General features: G+C 35.9%; 1 protein-coding gene across 1 annotated transcript in view; it reads left to right on the forward strand.

Moving 5' to 3' along the window:
• Nucleotides 1–13,378, forward strand: part of ADAM28 (ADAM metallopeptidase domain 28) — a 61,364-nt gene extending 47,986 nt beyond the window's left edge. Inside the window, exons 19-24 of the mRNA XM_067745175.1 lie at nucleotides 5,677–5,785; nucleotides 6,706–6,784; nucleotides 7,543–7,599; nucleotides 8,071–8,133; nucleotides 9,038–9,100; nucleotides 9,645–13,378. Of these exons, the coding sequence (XP_067601276.1) occupies nucleotides 5,677–5,785; nucleotides 6,706–6,784; nucleotides 7,543–7,599; nucleotides 8,071–8,133; nucleotides 9,038–9,100; nucleotides 9,645–9,665 (392 nt within the window). The 3' untranslated portion in view covers nucleotides 9,666–13,378. The remainder of the gene's footprint in view (nucleotides 1–5,676; nucleotides 5,786–6,705; nucleotides 6,785–7,542; nucleotides 7,600–8,070; nucleotides 8,134–9,037; nucleotides 9,101–9,644) is intronic.
• Nucleotides 13,379–19,184: the final 5,806 nt, after the last annotated feature.

Here is a 19,184-nt window from a genome sequence, read left to right on the forward strand (position 1 = left end):
ATCTTTTCTTATTTTTTGGCCATTTGGATTTTGTTTTTTGCAAAGCATCTGTTCAAGCCATTTTGTTTATTCTTCTATTGGGTGTCTCCCCTGACCCCTTAATAACTTGTGTAAGTTTTAATATATTCTTGATATAAGCTATTTTTTCAGTTATATATGCTGCAAATAACTCCCTTCATTCTGTGTTTTCTCACTGTCTTCGTGATGTCATGTGATTAAAGAAGCTTTTTTTAATTATTATTATTTTTAAAATCTATTTTTGGCTGCGTTCGGTCTTTGTTGCTGCGTGCGGGCTTTCTCTAGTTGCGGCGAGCAGGGGCCACTCTTCGTTGCCGTGCGTGGGCTTCTCATTGCGGTGGTTTCTCTTGTTGTGGAGCATGGGCTCTAGGCGCGCGGGCTTCAGTAGTTGTGGCTCACGGGCTCTGGAGCACAGGCTCAGTAGTTGTGGTGCACAGGCTTAGTGGCTCCGTGGCATGTGGGATCTTCCCGGACCAGGGCTTCAACCCGTGTCCCCTGCATTGGCAGGAGGATTCTTAACCACTGCACCACCAGGGAAGCCCTAAAGAAGCTTTTAATTGTAATGTAGTCAATTTGTTAATCATTTCCTTGATTATTAGTTTTTTTTCTTTTTGTGTCCTTTTTAAGGACAATTTTCCTATCCTGAAGTTATGAATGTATACCCATATATTATCTTCTAAAAAGGATTTTTGTATTGCCTTTTCAAATTTAAGTCTATAATGTATCTGGAATTATTTTGTGTGTGATGCACACAAAGTGTGCAATTTCATAATAACAAAAGTGTTAATTCACTGGGAAGACATACAATTCTAAACTTTACTGTAGATAAGAGCATGGTCTCAAAATATATAAGTATTGATAGAACCAGAAGTAATAGCCAAATTCAGAGTTATAGTGGGGGATTTTAACACTCTTGACTCAGTCATTGGTACAACAAACAAACGAGGTATCAGTAAGGGTTAATATATTACACACAGTTAACAAACATGGCATTAAAAACATATGGAAAACACTGCACATAAGTGCAGAACACATATTTTTGTGTTCATAGACAAAACACTTACAATATGGGCTTATGCTGGGTCATAGAGCAAGTGTCAACGAAGTGTTCAATTTCGTTTTTATCTCAGCTAGATGCCCAGTTGTCACACCATTATTCATGTCATAAATGACTTTCTAATAAAGCACGTATGTCCATGCACGTGTGTTGTTCTGGGATATCTGTTCTTTGCTGGTGGCCCTATTTGGCTATCCTTATGCCAGTATAACACTCTTTTATTATTGTATCTTTAAAATAATTTTGTTATCTTATAGGAGATCCTTTAACATTGTTCTTCAAGAATGTCTTGGCTATTAGCTTTTGTATTTCCACATATATTTTATAATCAGATTCTCAAGTTACACACACAATTCCTGTTGGGATTTTAATTTAGTGTAAACTACAGCTATACATTTACTTGCAGAAAATGAGCATATATAAAATATTGAATTCCAAACCTATTGACATGAAATATCTATCCATTTACTTAGTCTTCTTTAATTTTGCCCAATAATAGTTAATGGTTTTCACCACAGAAATTTTACATATATTTTGTTTGATTTGTTTTATAAGAAATTAATTTTTATTGTATTTTTAAATGGTATTTTTTGAAAAAATATTTTTCAACTATTACTAGAATATAGGTCAACTAATTTTTGTATATTTATTTTTATATCAAGCACGTCTGCTAACCTCTCTTAATGATCTTAGTAATTTATTTGTAGATTCCATTAGATTTTCTACATATTCAATCATTCTGTTTCAGAAAAATGACAGTTTTGCTTCTTCTCTAATCTTCACCATTTTAATTTCTCATACTTGTTTTCCTTCACTGAGTAGTACTCTTGTGCAATGCTGAATAGAAATAGAGATAGCACGCCTCTTTGTTTCTTTCCCAATCTTAGGAAAGACTTTTAGTATTTTGCCCTGTTATCTGAAGGTATTCTGTACATATTGGATCCTCTTCATTAGATCAAGAAAATTCATTTCTATTTCTAGTTTGCTAAGAATTTTACCAAATACTTTTTATTTATTGGTTAAGATTTTTACCTCTTTACTGTGTTGGTATTGCAAAATAAATTGATTGATATTTGAACATTTATCTAACTGTGCATACTTTGGATAAACCCAACATGGAAATAGCTCTCACGGATACTGATGGATGATGTTTGCTATTATTTCATGTTCATGAGTGATGCCTGTACTTGCTAAATTTGAGTATCATGGTTATGCTAGACATATTAAATAAAGTGGAGCATTTTCATTCATTTAAATTCTCTGGAAGAGTTTGTATAAGAATGGAAGACTCTTTCCTTAAATATCTGGTAGAACTTGTCAGTAAGCCATGTAGGCCTAGAATTCTGGACAATATTTTAGTTAAAGATTCAGTGTCTTTAGTAGCTCTAAGACCCTTCAGGTATTTAATTTCTTCTTATGCAAGTTTTACTATGTTATATTTTTCTTAGACATTTACCTACTTCACCTAAATGTCAATGTTTTGGTTTAAGATTGCTCATAATACTCACTTATCTTTTCAATATCAATAGTATCTGTAGCATTGTTTTTTCTCTTTTTTTATATTATCCTAACAAAATTTTAAAAATTATTCTTTATGATTTGTTTTTTTAACTTTTTTTTGCTATTTCAATTTCTACTTTATACAATTCCATTTCCTTAAGTTTATTTCATCTTTAAAAGAAAAATCTTGAAAGGAATCTTTGGCTCATTAATTTTCAGTTTGTAGACCATATCGTAATTGGTGTTTTCATTATCATTTGTTTCAAATTATTTTCTATTTGCTTTCTTCTTTGGCCCTTGAACTGTTTAGACATCTATTTCTTAACATACATGCATATGGAGATTTTCTAGCTTCTGTTAAATTAATACTTAGCATAATTACATGGGGATCAGAAAACCTACTGTGTTGAGAATATGCTGAAATTTGTTGACACCTGCTCTATGACCCAGCATAAGCCCATATTGTAAGTGTTCTGTCTGTGAACACAAAAATGTGTTCTGTACTTATGTGCAGTGTTTTCCATATGTTTTTAATGCCATGTTTGTTAACTGTGTGTAATATATTAACCCTTACTGATACCTTGTTTGTTTGTTGTACCAATGACTGAGTCAAGAGTGTTAAAATCCCCCACTGTAACTGTGAATTTGGCTATTACTTCTGGTTCTATCAATACCTATATATTTTGAGACCATGCTGTTATCTACAGTAAAGTTTAGAATTGTATGTCTTCCCAGTGAATTAACACTTTTGTTATTATGAAATGCTTTTTTGTATCTCTAGTCTTCTTGCATTTTAAAGTCCACAGTTCCTGGAGAAAAATATAGCTGTACCATATTTCTCTTGGTCTCTTTTGCTTTGGTATAACTTTTTCTTCATACTTTTACTTTCATCCTTTCTGAATCCTCATGTTTTATATCTGTCTCTCATTTTAAAAAATACAGATATATTTTAAAATTTTAGTCTCAATCGTTTTTTAAAAACAGTCCATTCAAGTTAAATGTAATTACTGATATATTTGGGTGTAATCTACAATCTTATTATATGCTTTTTATTTGTCCTGCCTGGTTCCTGTTCCTTTTTCTCTCGATTCTTGTTTTCTTATGGACTTACTGAGGATTTTAATCACTTCATTTTTATTTTTATTAATTTGGAGATTATACATTTATTTTATATTCTTTTCGTGGCCAGCATAAAAATTTCCATTTTATTATTTTTAATAGAGACTTTACTTTTTAGAGCAGTCTTAGGTTCACAGTAAAACTGAGCAGAAAGTACAGCGATTTCCCCTATATCCCTGCCCCACACATGCACAGTCTCCCACCGCTAACACCCCCCAACCAGAGTGGAACATTTGTTACAATTAATGAACCTACATTGACATGTGATTATCATCCAAAGTCCACAGTTTACATTAAGGTTCATTCTTGGTTTATTTACTTTTCATTCCTTTCTGCATTTCTGAGCTTCCTTTTATGATCGTTTTCCTTCCTGTGTTTCTGAGTTCCTGCTTTCTCACTCCAAAGTAATTTTCTCTCACTCCAAAATATTTTCCCCCTATTTCTTCAGCACTTCTGTGCTTTTAGGAAGATTTTTTTTTAATTCATTAGTTGTTTTTAGTGAGAGAGCTAGTCCAAATTTCCTAGACCACCATTTCCAGAAACAGAAAGGGCTGTAATTTTTGTTCAATCACTGACATCTTCAACTGTAAACCTGCTTCCTTTTATAGTACTTTCCATCTGCCTGATGCCCCGGCTTTACCTCTAGACCACATCCTTTCAAACTATGGATGTCTGTGAAGTACTGCCAAGTTCCTCTTTATTTCCTCTGGACCGTGTCACTCGTTTGAAAATAGCTATGATTCTGTTGTTAGTGCAAGTACACTTTTAAAATTCTGAACGCATCTATACTGTTTCTAACACAGATGCTTCAGAACTTTATTTCCTTTGACGTTTTGGGTAGGAATTTTTATGGAGGGTAGAGAGTATTAGGTATTTGAACTGTTATTATCTTACCTAGAATTCTACTTCTGAGGTCTCTATCTCTCTGCACGCATGTGTGCTCACACTTGTGAACTTTTCTTGCATTTATGCAAAAATCATTCTTATTATTCATTTACTGATCTCCGCCATCTGTGTAATAAGAGAGCAGTAGCTGTTTGCATTGCTCTTCAAACTTGTACCTCCTGGTCTTTGTGCTTTCAGATTATTATAAGAGAAATGAATACATGAGATAGCAAAAGATTGAAGTTGCATTCATTAATTAGATTAGTAGGTAAAAAACACCCTATAAATCAAAAAACTTTGTTAGAACCATTCCCCAGTTCACAAGGTCACATAATTTTTTTGTCCATAATAATTCCACTATAGAGCAAATGTCAGCAGGACACTCACTTATGTCCTGTCTATCTATCACTTATCAGTTATCCATCAATTCTCTTTTTCACGTCTCAGCTTCTTACTTGCTACTAAGAGGAATATGATTTCAAGTCTTCAGATTCTTTTCACTGGTTTTATTCCAAGGCTGAATTTTAACAATGTTTCCCTCCTCTTCCGCATCCTCCTTACTTCATATTCTTTCAGCCCTTTGTTTTCAATTTATTACAAACATCATCCCTTCTAAGAATTCCCAGTAGTATGATGCTTTACCTATCTCATGTAAAATGTTCTCCCTAGACATCCTCTTAATTTCTTCTATCTAAATAATATTATAATAATCATTATCAAAATATATTTTCATTTTACTGGCTATGAGAGATGTTCCAGGGACTGCATGTCCTTTGGGGAAAAGGTAGGCGGAGTTTGTGATAAATAAATAAGGGGGCTTCCCTGGTGGCGCAGTGGTTGAGAGTCCACCTGCCAATGCAGGGGACACGGGTTCGTGCCCCAGTCCGGGAAGATCCCACATGCCGCGGAGCGGCTGGGCCCGTGAGCCATGGCCGCTGAGCCTGCGTGTCCAGAGCCTGTGCTCCACAGCGGGAGAGGCCACAGCAGTGAGAGGCCCGCATGCCGCAAAAAAAATAAAATAAAGAAATAAGGACCAGTGTGATGTATACTTGTGAATTTCCCCTATTCTCACGAGGCCCTCGTTCTCCTGGCTGCAGATTTCTCCATCGTGGTTGGGGTGCTGTTCCCTGTGGCTGTCATATTTGTGGTGGTTGCTATAGTAACCCGATACCAAAGCACCAGAGGAAAGCGGAAGGAAGTCCGGAGGTAGGCATTATCTTGCCTTGGGGACGTTTTTGGCCTTTAATTCACTTTAAATGTAAGGACCCAAATTATCCAATTTAATTTTAGTTTACTTCAAATACTCAGAAATAAGTACAGATACATTTTTCTTGGACCAGAGGCTAGTTATTCTTTTCATTGGGAAATTCTTCACAGTAAGATCTCCTTTTTCTCTTCTATTAATCACCGTTTATAATTAATAATAACTCTCATTATTAAAGATGTTTATGCTCATTATCCAAATACAGTATCTAAAATGTATCGCTCATAGCTTTATGACAAGCACTCTGCTTAGCCCTTTTACGTGTGTCATTTAATCTTCATAAGGAAATAATAGTTACTATTATTCCCATTTTATAGATGAAAAGGTGTTATAGATTGATCCTCACAACAGTCCTGCAAGGCCAGGCACTTCACTTTTTTACTGATGTGGAAACAGAAGCTCAGGGAGATAAACTAACATGTTCAGAGTCTTACAAAGTAAGTAATGGAGTCTAGGTTTGCACATAGATCAGTCAGTCAGTCTTTCAAAGATAATCTTGACACTACAGTCTCTTTCTAGCATTTTTTACAAATTGATTTATTCACCCAGAATGGGCTTTTAATAAATACTGAATGAATAAAACAAATCTTTAAGTAAATGGCATAATTTAGATAAAAGTTGGATTCAGCATCTTCATTATTAGGTTTCAGGGATTGGTAGAGAATGGAAAAGAAAATTAGTGGTAATGATTATTAATTACAAGACAAGGAAACCTGCAGGATGCCCTAGGGAGCAGATGAAAACCCAGTCAATTACCAAGTATGAAACAATGGGCAGAGGACACTAGCAGACTTCTCTTGAATCTCCCTCTCACGGGGAAGGAATTTCTAAGTCAGTTTATATGATACGCTTTCACATGCAGGCCACTGTCTACCACTGACACCGGGCCACACAAGCAGAAGAGGAAACCACAGACGGCGAAGGCTGTTCAACCCCAAGAGGTGAACCGTAGTCTGTACTGTGTTTGCCCTGGGTCCCAGTTTGTGATTCTCTCACTCTTGTCCTGACCAGCTAGCTGTCATTTCTACTCAGCAGTGTTTTACAAATCCATCTCACTAGTTAGTATGTAGCAAGGACTGTGGGCTCTGAATTACACATTCAGAAAGTTCACCTTTGCCTTTTGTTCCATGCAAAAGAGTCTCTCTACAATTCAGGGGCTGCTTTGCTGGGGTTCACAAAATGCAAAGAGAATAAAGAGAAAGGGGAGGGCAGATGCCAGCTCTCTCTCCTTTTCTCTCTGTGGGATTCTAGGTTGATTCCTTATTCCTTTTGCAATATCCCAATAATGACAATAATATGTATACTTGTATGACAACACCTGTAATATGTATAATCCTTAATGCCCTAGTTGTGTCCTGCAAGTTTAAAAATTTAAGTGGCAATTGCCTAATGACAATGACATTGGTAATAATGTTTTTGATGGAAACTTACCCATCTCTGATAGCTCTGTACACAGCAGAATGCAGCAGCTGGGCCACTGTGATTTTCCATCCAATCTCTTAGTGTCATCTTAGTTCTGAGCTCACATCAGAAAGGGCTGCTTATTTGGAAGCTGAAATTAGGACACCGATCATTTTTTAAAATTTATTTTTATTGAATGAAGCATTCTTTAAATTCTGTAGTGCTTTACAATTTTCAAAGTTTTCACACACATGATTTCATATAAACCCATTTTAAAATTTTATTTTTTTCTTTTTAGATGAAGCTTGACACACCTGACCTTCTGGCAGAGGAGGATGCGCCTCCAGCTTCTGTTGTGAGTTGGTAACGTCTCTTAAAAATCCCTTCCAATCTAACCTCAGGGGAACGCTAGTGAAAGACATAACCCACAATGCCCAATTATTTCTTCAGGAGAATGTTCAGATCTGTGTGAATATTCATAGAAAATATGGATTCTTCTGCAAAACGTTTTGAAAAGACGAAATACGAGCTTGCCTTTCCATTATACTACTAAATTTAACCCTTCAACCTGAGTTACTGGGTCTGAAAAGCTAATTCATTAAAGAAGAGAACCGATCTGCTTCATAGAATGCCATCTTCATCATATGTCTGTTGGCATTGAGCTTGTTTCTGAACTGCATGTGCGCCCCTTAGTGAAAGCAATTAAATGTACAGGTTTAGAAGATTCCTAGTTCTCCGTTTCTGAAAGTGATTTAAGCCTTTCCGTTAAGCACACCTGTTTTCGAGGCCCCATTTTTTAATTTTTTTTTTTTTACCTTCTTACTAGCTAATTACGAAGCCAGATTTTTCTCCACCGCTGATTCCTACATCTGTGTCATTCTCTTTCCTTGTAAGTATCAGATGGTCACTGGTGGTGTTTTAAATGTCTCTGGTGCCCAATGTGAAGGGTGTCTTCAGATCTCTGGGTTCCCTTTCAGGATACGCTAAGCTAACCTGAGATATCATAGCCCATAGGAATATCTGAGAAAGAAGGCCTACTCACTATCTATCTACAAATTAGAATGGCTATTAATTTTTTTACTGTTAAAAATAGTTCTACTGTTACATGATTGTTAAGAAATGATAAATGGTTCTGCTGCAGAAGTTGAACTGTCTCCTTCACAGGTTAGTTTCTAGACGCTCTTTTTGGAGGATACAAAATTGTATTATAAATTAGACTGTACTTGTTTATTCTAGACAGAATAAGGTCTATATTATTCACAGTGTTCTAGAGGAGGAAGGGTATGAAAAACGGAGCACATGAAGGCACACCCAGAATAAAGGCCAAGCACTCATGAAGCAACAGGTAGAGTCATTCGCTCAAGTGGATCCTGAACATACTCCCCTCATACTTGGTACTTTGTTGTGAGTACATGAGAAGGAATTAAAACTTAAGGTCCTTTTTTTCAATAATTTTTACATTTTTGGTAGGAAAACAAATCATATGCATATGGAGCACTTAACTCCTCATATATTACGTGTGCCAAAGCAGGCAATACTACTGAGAGAAGTATGGCGAGGGGACAATGAATGGGGTAGGAATGGGAAAGTAAGAGGAAGGTCCATTGACTAAGTGGTTGGAATTTGTACTGGACCCTGAGGGTTGGGTGGAAGTTAAAATAAGTGACAAGGAGGTAGGAAGGATTTAAATAAGGAAATAAGTAAGTAATAATGAGGAAATAAATAAGAAATAGCAAAGATGGGAACTGCACAACATTTCTAACGCCCTCCCATTATTTTTGTCCCTAATACAGCATAAAGACATAAAAGGACTTTCCTCTGCTGTTTTCAAGCATAAGCCAATGTCTGCACTTAAAGTAAGAGATCGATAACCAAACTATTCTAATCTTGTAGCCCTCCTAGAATCAAGGACAGAAGTGCTAACCATGTCTTCCTAGAAGATGCTCACTAAGGACCGTGTCTATATGAGTATATTTTGGGTTCTAGTATATGTCTTCCTTCTGAGCTTGGACAAAAACCAAGAGAAAGAAGACGTAAGGGTCTTTGCTAGAAAGTGATGATGACCCCAATAGTCTTTGTTTTCTCAGAAAAATTACCCAGGGATAGTGAGAGGGAGAAAATTCTCCACAGAAAAATTACTCAGCATGGCATAATTCTTCTCCTGATGCCCCACCCTCTACAACTGATAAGTGGCCAGGTGGATAGTTGAATCCCAGTTGTGATGTTTTTCTCTCCTTTCTCTACCCTCTTATGTTTCCACTCCTTCACTGTGAAGTATCAAGCTACAGAATAGCAAGAGTGACTACAGATAAATCATTTTAATTTCTTAATAGTTCAAAGTTATGTAATATCTAAGTTTTTAGGGAAAGTTCATTATTTAAGAGTTCTGTCTTTTTTTAGGGCTCCAATCCAGAAGTCTGAAGTAACAGCTAAACAAGGATTGGTGGGTAAATGATCAACTTAGAAGACTGGACCATCTGGATGGAAGAGAAATGTACTAATATTGCTCTTGACACTCAAGGACGTTACTATTTCTTGATTATACTTTCTTTGAAGACATAAAACTTTCAAGAGAGACATACTCTTGATAATCTTTGTATGAATTAAAATTTTCTGTTCTCTATACTCACGGGAAAGAGGATGGCTCTAAAGAAAGAGTTATAAAGCTGAAATCTCTAATTAGGTGAATTTCCTAACCTTTCCCACCCCTGCTTTTTTACTGTGATGTTGACTAATATTTGTTAAAGGGTTTTGAGCACCTTGATTTCCTCATTCAGTAGGAATTAATTCACCCTCTAATGAAATGAAAACAAAAAACAAGAAATCACAGGAAACTGGGAAGGATGGGAGAAAATTGTATACTCCTCATTGGATGACTAGCAATAGCTTAACTGTTTTAACCCTGAAACTGTCAAATTAGAACCCTCAGTTACAAAGAAAATTATACAGACATTCTCTGGTTTATATTATGTCTTTTTCCTACCCTACATTATCTTCTGGAATTCTTATTAGCTGTGTCATTGGAAGTTTACTACAACTGATTAAGACTTTATTAATTAAATTGTTTTTTCATAGAAATTTGTATAATTCAGTTACTGGTAAGCTTAAAGTGAACATTACTTTCTAAGTAGTTTTAGTAGAAACTTAGTAGTACTTTCTAACTAAGTTTTAGTTAAATAAATTAATAACGTAAACCAGAAGTTGTAAACTGCTGACCAGCAGGATGTGTCTGGACTGCAGATTTATTTTATTTGGCCTCAATGATTTTGGCCAAAAAGTATTTTTTAATGTTTTGAATGTATTGCCAATATTTAAAACTTGGGAGATCCTGCATAAACATCCAGATCTCCAGCATTTTAAAAGTAATCAAATGGTTTGTCAACACTGGAATCACATTGCCCACAGCAACCATCAGCTTAGCTGACTGGTGATGGAACAAACATTGTAGGTTGCCTTACCAAAAACTCCTTTCTTGCTTTTCAGAAGCCGAATTTTGTTCAGTTTTCCATATGCATTTCCATTTTCATGCATGCATGAAGAGATAATCTCTGTAATAACCTATATGGGAAAAGAATCAATCTGAAAAAGAATAGATAAATGAATATGTATAACTAAACACTTTGCTGTACACCTGAAACTAACACAACATTGTAAATCAACTATACTCCAATATAAAATAGAAAATTAATTAAACAAAAAAAGACAATCCTAACTCCATCTCCTGGATACATTTCTATCATCACTCTAAGTCAATCATAATAATCTCATTTCCTTTACCAGTGGTTGATTGATTGATTTAGAGGTAAGTGTATTAACCCACCCTACCGCCATCCCCCCCCTTTTTTGCCAATGGGCAAGACAGGAGATATGCTGGGGAATTTCTAGGAAAGATATCCTTGTCCCTTCTGGCTATTTGGATATCCTATCTGGTACTGTTGCAGCCATGTTGTTGTGATTATGAGGGCATGGCTGATATACTGAATAAGATAGAGCAGAAAAATGAAAAGAATAAAACCTGGTCTTTTAATGATGTCATGAACTGGTAGATTAGTAACTGCCTGCATCACCGTGTACTTTCTTGGGACTTCTGTTGCATGACCAAGAAAATCTTCTTATTGTTTAAGCCATTTCAAGTTAAACGTGCTCTTATTTGTGACAGAAGCCATCCTGACTAATAAAGTAGCTGCTCCTATTATTAGGGCACATGTTCCACTTCACCATCACCGCTATAGATCGCTTCCAGAAAAAGACCTTCCCTTGCCAGTGACAACTTTAGACATCGCTTAGCAATTAGCCCTGGACAGTCTGCTATTCTGCTCAACACTAATACAATATTACTATTCTTAATCTGCTAAATAAGTAATATTGTTATGGAAACTAAGTTCCTAAGCAGAAGAAAATTATGGTATGCTGTTTACTATGAAAGTATCTCCTTGTTAAAATTTAACTCTTTTCTCTCTCACACCTGGTGTTGAAGTCCATACTCTTTTTTATAAAATTAATTTTTAAAAATGTATTGTGGTAAGAACATTTGACATGACATCTGTCCTCTTAACAGATACTTAAATGTACATCAACGTATTGTTACCTGTAAGTACAATATTGGGCAGCAGCTCTCCAGTTCTTATTCATCTTGCATAATTGAAATTTTATACCCATTGATTGGCAACTCCCCATTTTCCCCTCCCAGCCTCTGGCAACCACAATTCTGTTTTTTGCTTCCAAGAGTTTGCCTATTTCAGACATCTCATATAAATGGAATCATGCAATATTTGTCCTTCTATAATTCACTTATTTCATTTAGCATAATGTCCTACAGGTTCACCCATGTTGTTGCATATGACAGGATTTCCTTCCTTTTTAAAGGCCAAATAATATTCCTTTTTACATGTATACCACATTTTAAAAACTCATTCATTCATTGATGTTACATTGTTTCCACATTTGGGGTATTATGAAGAGTGCTGCAATGAACATGGGATTGCAGATAACTCTCTGAGACCCTAATTTTAATTTTTTTATATAAATACCCAGAGGTGGAATTGTTGAATCATATGGTGGTTCCATTTTAAATTTTTTGGAGGAATCTTCATACTGTTTTCCATAGCAGCTGTACCAATTAACACTCCCACGAACAGTGCACAAAGTTTCCCTTTTCTCCACACCTTCACCAACTCTTCTGATCTCTGGCCTTTTTGACACTAGCCATCCTAACAAGTGTGAGGTGATATTTCACTGTAGTTTTGATTTGCATTTCCCTGATGATCAAGGAGGTTGAGCACTTTTTTACATACCTGTTGTCTGTCTTCTTTGGAAAAATGTCTGTTAGGCTCCTTTGCCCATTTTCTTAAACCTGGCTGTTTTTCTGAAAATATAGATAAAAATTTTACCATTTTAACCAATTTTAAGTTTACAATTCAGTGGCATAAGTACATTCACAAGGCTGTGTACCCATCACCATTATCCATTTTCAAAACTTGGTCATCATCCCAAACAGAAATTCTGTACCCGTTAAATACTTCCCATTACTACTTCCCCCAGGCCTGATAACCTTTCTTCACCTTCTGTCCATATGAATTTGCCAATTCTAGGTACCCTAATAAGTGGGATTATACAGTATTTTTTTTCTTTCATGTAACTGGTTTATTTCACTTAGCACAATGTTTTCAAGGTTCATCCATGTTGTAGAATATATCAGAATGTCATTCCTTTGAAAGGCTTAAGAGCCTAATATCATTTTAACCTATTTATTTTCTCCTTAAAACAGCTGGAGGCAGTTTCTGGGGTTCCACTTCCTCATGCACATTATCACTGTTTTCAGGCTTGCTCATTCCCTAACCCACTAATTCTTTTTACACGTGGCTTCTTGGTGAACATACTTTTGAATTGATCATGTTACTCACTGTATTCTTAGTATTTTAGAACGTTGTTTTAAAGCAAGGGTCTTGCTAGCCTCTTCTTAGCAAGAACCATGTCTTAGGTCGCTTTCCTAGCCTTACCAAGCATCCGCATGAGCTGAGTGTTGAAATCCTTAGTGTACAACCCCGATGGGGACCTAAAGGAAGCTGGTAAGTTTGTCTAAGTGAAAAACAGGGTGTAACAACCTGACTATAGATAATGGTCTCCTCCTGATGTCCCAGTAACTTCTGATGAAGGTGATTGCAGCCTCTAACTGCCAAAATTGTTGCATTTTTCATAGAGAAAGCCCCTGATTCAGAGGCCAAGTACATAATGACTCAGTATATAACGTTTTCCCTTCTAAGTCAATGTGTGTCACCTGTTTGGCTTTCTAAACTCCAACTGCTGTGTAGCCCCCTGAGGTTTGTGTGTCTTTGGGGACATGTTATAACCGTAATTAGAATGGAGTCTACAGCAGCCAGTTCTAGGCAGACTCCTTTAGTCCTACTTGTCAATGGCAGGCCAAGCAGACCCAGTGAAAAGCTGAAGTGTCAGATGGGGACCCGGAGAAAGTCAAGAGCAAATTTAATGGAAATGTTCAGAAAAGAATAAGAAAAAGTTTTAAAAAATACGTTATGTGGGGGAAATATACAATACACAGGGATAAAAGCAGAGACAGTTCCCCCAGCTCTTCCATTAACTAGCCTTTTAGACTTAGTAAATAATTTGAACTCTGTGGGCATCTTTAAATTTCCTATGAAATGCAATTAACAATTCATGAATTGCCAATATCTAAAGAGGGTTTTCTAAGAAATGTGTAAAGGTAGTATGAAGAACATAAAAAGAAAAAGAGAAAAGAAGAGAGATGTCCATAGTCTAGAAGGGCAGATAATGTCCATCTGTCATGGATCTACCCATAAGATGCTTCCATTCTTGGATTTGTCAAAGGTGGAGCCCTTCTCTGTACAGGCTACTGTTTCATGCATCTTTGAGCAGGAAGTAGGGCAAAGTTACTTATTATGTGTAGATATCTCATTGGTGAGCCTCTATTTTTCTTAGTGTTTTGTTGCGTCTATAAAGTGCTTTTAGAATTTGTCTCCATACCTTTATTCCTCCCCTTCCATTAAGTCTAAATCTCAGCCAGAACTTCTGGGTCAAATCAAACACTGTTCTAGATTTGGGGCTGCCATGTAAAATGACCTGGAATTGATATTTGAGGGAAATCAACAAGCACTGAATCCACAAAACTATTAGAAAAAAATGAAATCACAACTGATTGTAAATTTGATGATTTTTTTTAAAAGTTAGAATATCATAGGGTAATGATAAAAGTTTACAACTGTAGAGTACCATATGATTTATGCAAGCCTGTGTGTATGTGTGTGCATGTATGTCTTCGCTTAATCCTTACAACAGTGTCCTCATTTTACAGATGAGAAAACAGAGATAAAAATGAGAGTAGGTTATTTTTCTCTAGATTATTCAGCTAGGATGTGTTGAAATAGGGTCTCAAACCCAACTATTCTGACTCCAAGTTTTTAGTTCCTTCTACACAACCACACTGTCTGCAGCAAAACTATTTTGAACAGAAAGGCACATTTAACATTATAGTACTAAGTAGAGAAATTCCCCTTTATCTCCAGCTATAATTTCCTTTCTACAGTGTTACCAGTGAAAATTTATCTGATGTTGGTGTCAAACTTTATGCCCCTTGGCTGTCCACTCCTTCTGAAAATAACTTTTAATTTTTCTCCCCATTCTTGCCGCTATTGATAGCACAGAGCCTGGAAAATGGTAAGTACTCAAAAAGTCCTTAACAAAAGTCTTTGGTCAAGACTCTGGATTTAGCATTATGCAACTTACACTTACCTGGTTGTTTTCTTTTGTTCGTTAATGCAAACATTTGCAAAAATGGCGAGAGAGAGGCATGGACATATATACACTAACAAACGTAAGGTAGATAGCTAGTGGGAAGCAGCCGCATGGTACAGGGATATCAGGCTCGGTGCTTTGTGACCACCTAGAGGGGTGGGATAGGGAGGGTGGGAGGGAGGGAGACGCAAGAGGGAAGAGATGTGGGAACATATGTATATGTATAACTGATTCACTTTGTTATAAAGCAGAAACTAACACACCATTGTAAAGCAATTATACCCCAATAAAGATGTTAAAAAAATGTTAATTTACTATGTTGACCTTTGGGATAGAAAGATTAACCTCTTTCCCTGATGTCCTGGGACACACAGCCTCATTCTAAAGACTGGCGTAAATAAATACAGAAATAAATTTATTGCTAAAATAACAGCACAAGGGAGCATGGGGGAAATATTTATCAAAGGAGGGCATGAGAAATTTCTCAGGGAGGTGCCACTTCAACCTTAAAATAGCAGGTTTGTCAGGCCTATAAAGGAAACAAGAAGAAGGGGGCATTCTGGGGAGATAATGAGATTCAACAATAGCATGTATGAAGTCATGGTTCATCAGGTTTATCGAGGTTAGCCTGAAATGAAGCGTTTTATTTATTTATTTTTTTAAGGAGTCTCTTTATATATTTACATACACCACCCTTCATTAAACATACACACACACTGTGCACACACAAATTGTGGAGGTTTCAAAAAGTATAACAAAAGGAAGAGAAACAGTTAAGAGAATTAGAAAACAAGAAAGCAAGAAAGTTCCAGAAACCATAAAGCCATGGGTAAGATGAGACCAGTGAAATATAAAACATACAGCCCTACAAGTTTGATAAGTATGAGCTCTAAGTTTTACTCCAAACTATCTGAAGACAAAATAGTAAACAAACGAGAAGTAAACAGGATTGATAGGAGATGGATAGCACCCATAAAACAAAAACAAACATACTATCAACAAGGATAATAAAACTACATAAACAGAGCAAAGCCAACCAAACAAATACATAAAAATCAGAAGGAGCACAGCTCTTCCTGTTTCTGAGAGTTTTCATGGTGGTATCGTTATTGGATCAAACTTGAGAACCTGACTTTGCCTTTTTCCTGGGCTTTCACACTGGTATCCCCCAGGTATTTCACAGATACAGATTCTTGACTACTTGCCCTAACCCACGCTATACTCACACCCAGTAGGAAAAGAACCCCAAAAGGGAGGAATGTGTAGGCTTAATTCAGCTCATCGACCCAACCTTTTCACCAGTGACTTTAATCCATTACTTGTCACAGTAATGGAGTAATTTCAAACTAAGCTGTAAACCATGAATTGAGAAATCAGATAATTGATCTTTCTCACACTAATATATCATCACCGAACAAGTGAAATAGATATTTTAACCTGTTTTAAGAGTACTTGCAGCAATATGGATGGACCTAGAGATTATCATATTAGGTGAAGTAAGACAAAGACAAATATCATATGATATCACTTATATGTGGAATCTAAAAAAATGATACAACTGAATTTATTTACAAAATAAAAACAGACTCACAGACCTAGAAAACAAAGGGTTTTCCAAAGTGGAAAAGCAGGGAGAGGGATAAATTAGGAGTTAGGGATTAAAATATACATATTATATTATATATATATATATATATACATATTGTTACATATAAAATAGATAACCAACAAGGTCCTGTGATTGCTGGATTGTAGGGTTACTCCAAATTGTCTTCCAAAGTGGCTGAAACATTTTGCTTTCCCACCAGCAAAGAATGAGTGTTCCTGTTGCTCTGCATCCTCCCCAGCATTTGATACTGTCAGTGCTCTGGATTTTGGCCTTTCTAGCAGGTGTGTAGTGGTATCTTATTGTTGCCTTAATTTGCAATTCCTCATGATATATGATGTTGAGTGTTTTCATATGCTTATTTGCCAAACATACCCTTTGGAACTGATCCAGGAACCTTTTATTTTGTTGCAACTGAAGATAATGTCATAATAAAACTTATATTTGAGTCCTTCTAATATCTCTTGAGATGGTAAATCTTCCATGCAGTGACTCAGATGACATCAAATAATACCTCCATTAGCAACAGGTGGGTCTCACAACTAAAGGTACACAAGCTGTTTGGTTTAGACTTCTGCTTTCTTCTTAAAACACAAAATGGAGAAGTAAAGAGGGAAAAAGGAAGCTAGGCTGATAGAAATAGGTTTTGTAATTAGAAAGGGGTTTTAAAGGACCCATTCAGCTGAATGATCTAATTCTAGGTAAATTTAGTGAGGAAAGAAAACATGTATATCTTGTTTACATTTAAAAATCATCCAGTCATTTCAAGGAAATAAGCTGATGTGGCACATCTGGCTATTTCTTTAGTCCCAGGAGAATTTAAGGAAGCTGGAAGACTTCCCCAGATAATATGGGAGTGGGGGTGGATTTGTTTTTAGATTTCTGTGTGCTGCTTTGGCTTGGAACAGGAGGCAGCTTGGAAATCTGTGAGAGGGTAAAAGAGGAACAGAAGGTATTGAGCTTCTCTGGCTGTTTGCCAGATTTGCCTTGAATACACAGTGTTGTGTATTATATCTGCTCCAACTGGGATTAGTCCTGGTGGACTCAGGAATAAAATCAGGGCAATAGAGAAACCCTGAGCAGTATGATTCCAGAGGAAATGAGACTAACTAATCCTTCACAGTTGCTTTCTCACCTCACCTGCTCTAAACTGACAAAGGAAGTAACATCTAAAGAGTTTATCTTACTAATGCTATTTCTCTAGGGGCAAACGGTGAAGGTCTGAGAGCTGTCTGTGGGTGGGGAGTAATTGACTTGTTTCCTTGTATTTGAGGTTTTCCACCTTGTGAGAGATGCATCAACTTCCCACTTTCTCGCTTTTCTAGCTAACAATATCTGAGGCTGTCCTTCTCTATATGCATGTCTTAGTAGAATAAGCAATAGTGCTGTGTAAAAATGAGGTAGCTGACCCAAAAATAACACATTAGGGAAACAAACATTTCCAAAGACAAGCAATATGTTGGATTACAGATTCCAACCTAGGCAGAAATATTAGAAGAGAGGAGACAAAAATAATAATAAACATACTAATAGGAATAAAGGAAGATAGTTCAAATATGAAACTAAAACAAGAAAACATAAAGAAAGGAACCAAGGGAAAATATGAGACATAAGAAAACTTAATAGTTGAAATATACAGAATAAAATAGAATAAATAATAGAATAGATAGAATTGAGGAACAAATCAGTAAACTGCAGAGACCAAATAAAAAGTTTTTTCCAGAAATAACCAAAAAAATTACGAAGAATTTTTTTTAAAAAAAGGAGAGCCAAAAATTATGGAGGGTAGAAGTAAAAATGCTAAAGTCCAAATAATAGAAATCCCAGAAAAATGATATCTCAAAAAAGGGGAGATAAGTAAATATTTGAATAATGGAGATGAATTTTCCAGACTTAAGAAAGAGAAAAGAGCACCATATGAGAAAAGCCATGGAGAGTCAAAGGGGAAAGGGAAACAAAACATTTAAAAAAAAAAATCTTGCCCTTAGCAAATTTATGACAAATTTAGGAATATCAAAACAAAGAAAAAAATCCAGTGATTCCAAGAGAAATAGCATATCACACAGAAAAAAAATAAAAAGATTTTCATTGACCTCACATTTTCCAACAGCTGTAATAGATTCATGAAGGAAATACAATAGCAATTTTAAAGTTTTGAAGGAAAAACTTAGAACTAGGATTTTATACCCAACCAAACTCTATTTAATTATAAGGAGTTGATTCAACAATATTCTCAAGCATCAGGGGTTACAGAAATTGACTACACAAAGACCCACTTGAAAAGCCTTTTGGATAAATTAATAAATGAGACAAAAAAAAATCCAGAGTACACCACAAGAAATATATGAAGCAGAGATGATTAAACATCTTGATAAAATGTATGTATCCTAAAACAAAATAGTTATAGCCCCCCTCCCCCAAAGTATATCCATAATTGCCCTGATTGGAAAGTCTGGATCAATTCTATTCAAGAAAACTTTGTTATGATGGAAGTATTCTACATCTTCACCCTGTAAATGGTAGCCACTAGCCACATGGCTATTGAATGTTTGAGATATGGCTTC

This window comes from Pseudorca crassidens, chromosome 7 (assembly GCF_039906515.1).
Source record: "Pseudorca crassidens isolate mPseCra1 chromosome 7, mPseCra1.hap1, whole genome shotgun sequence".
In the NCBI taxonomy this organism is placed as follows: domain Eukaryota; kingdom Metazoa; phylum Chordata; class Mammalia; order Artiodactyla; family Delphinidae; genus Pseudorca; species Pseudorca crassidens.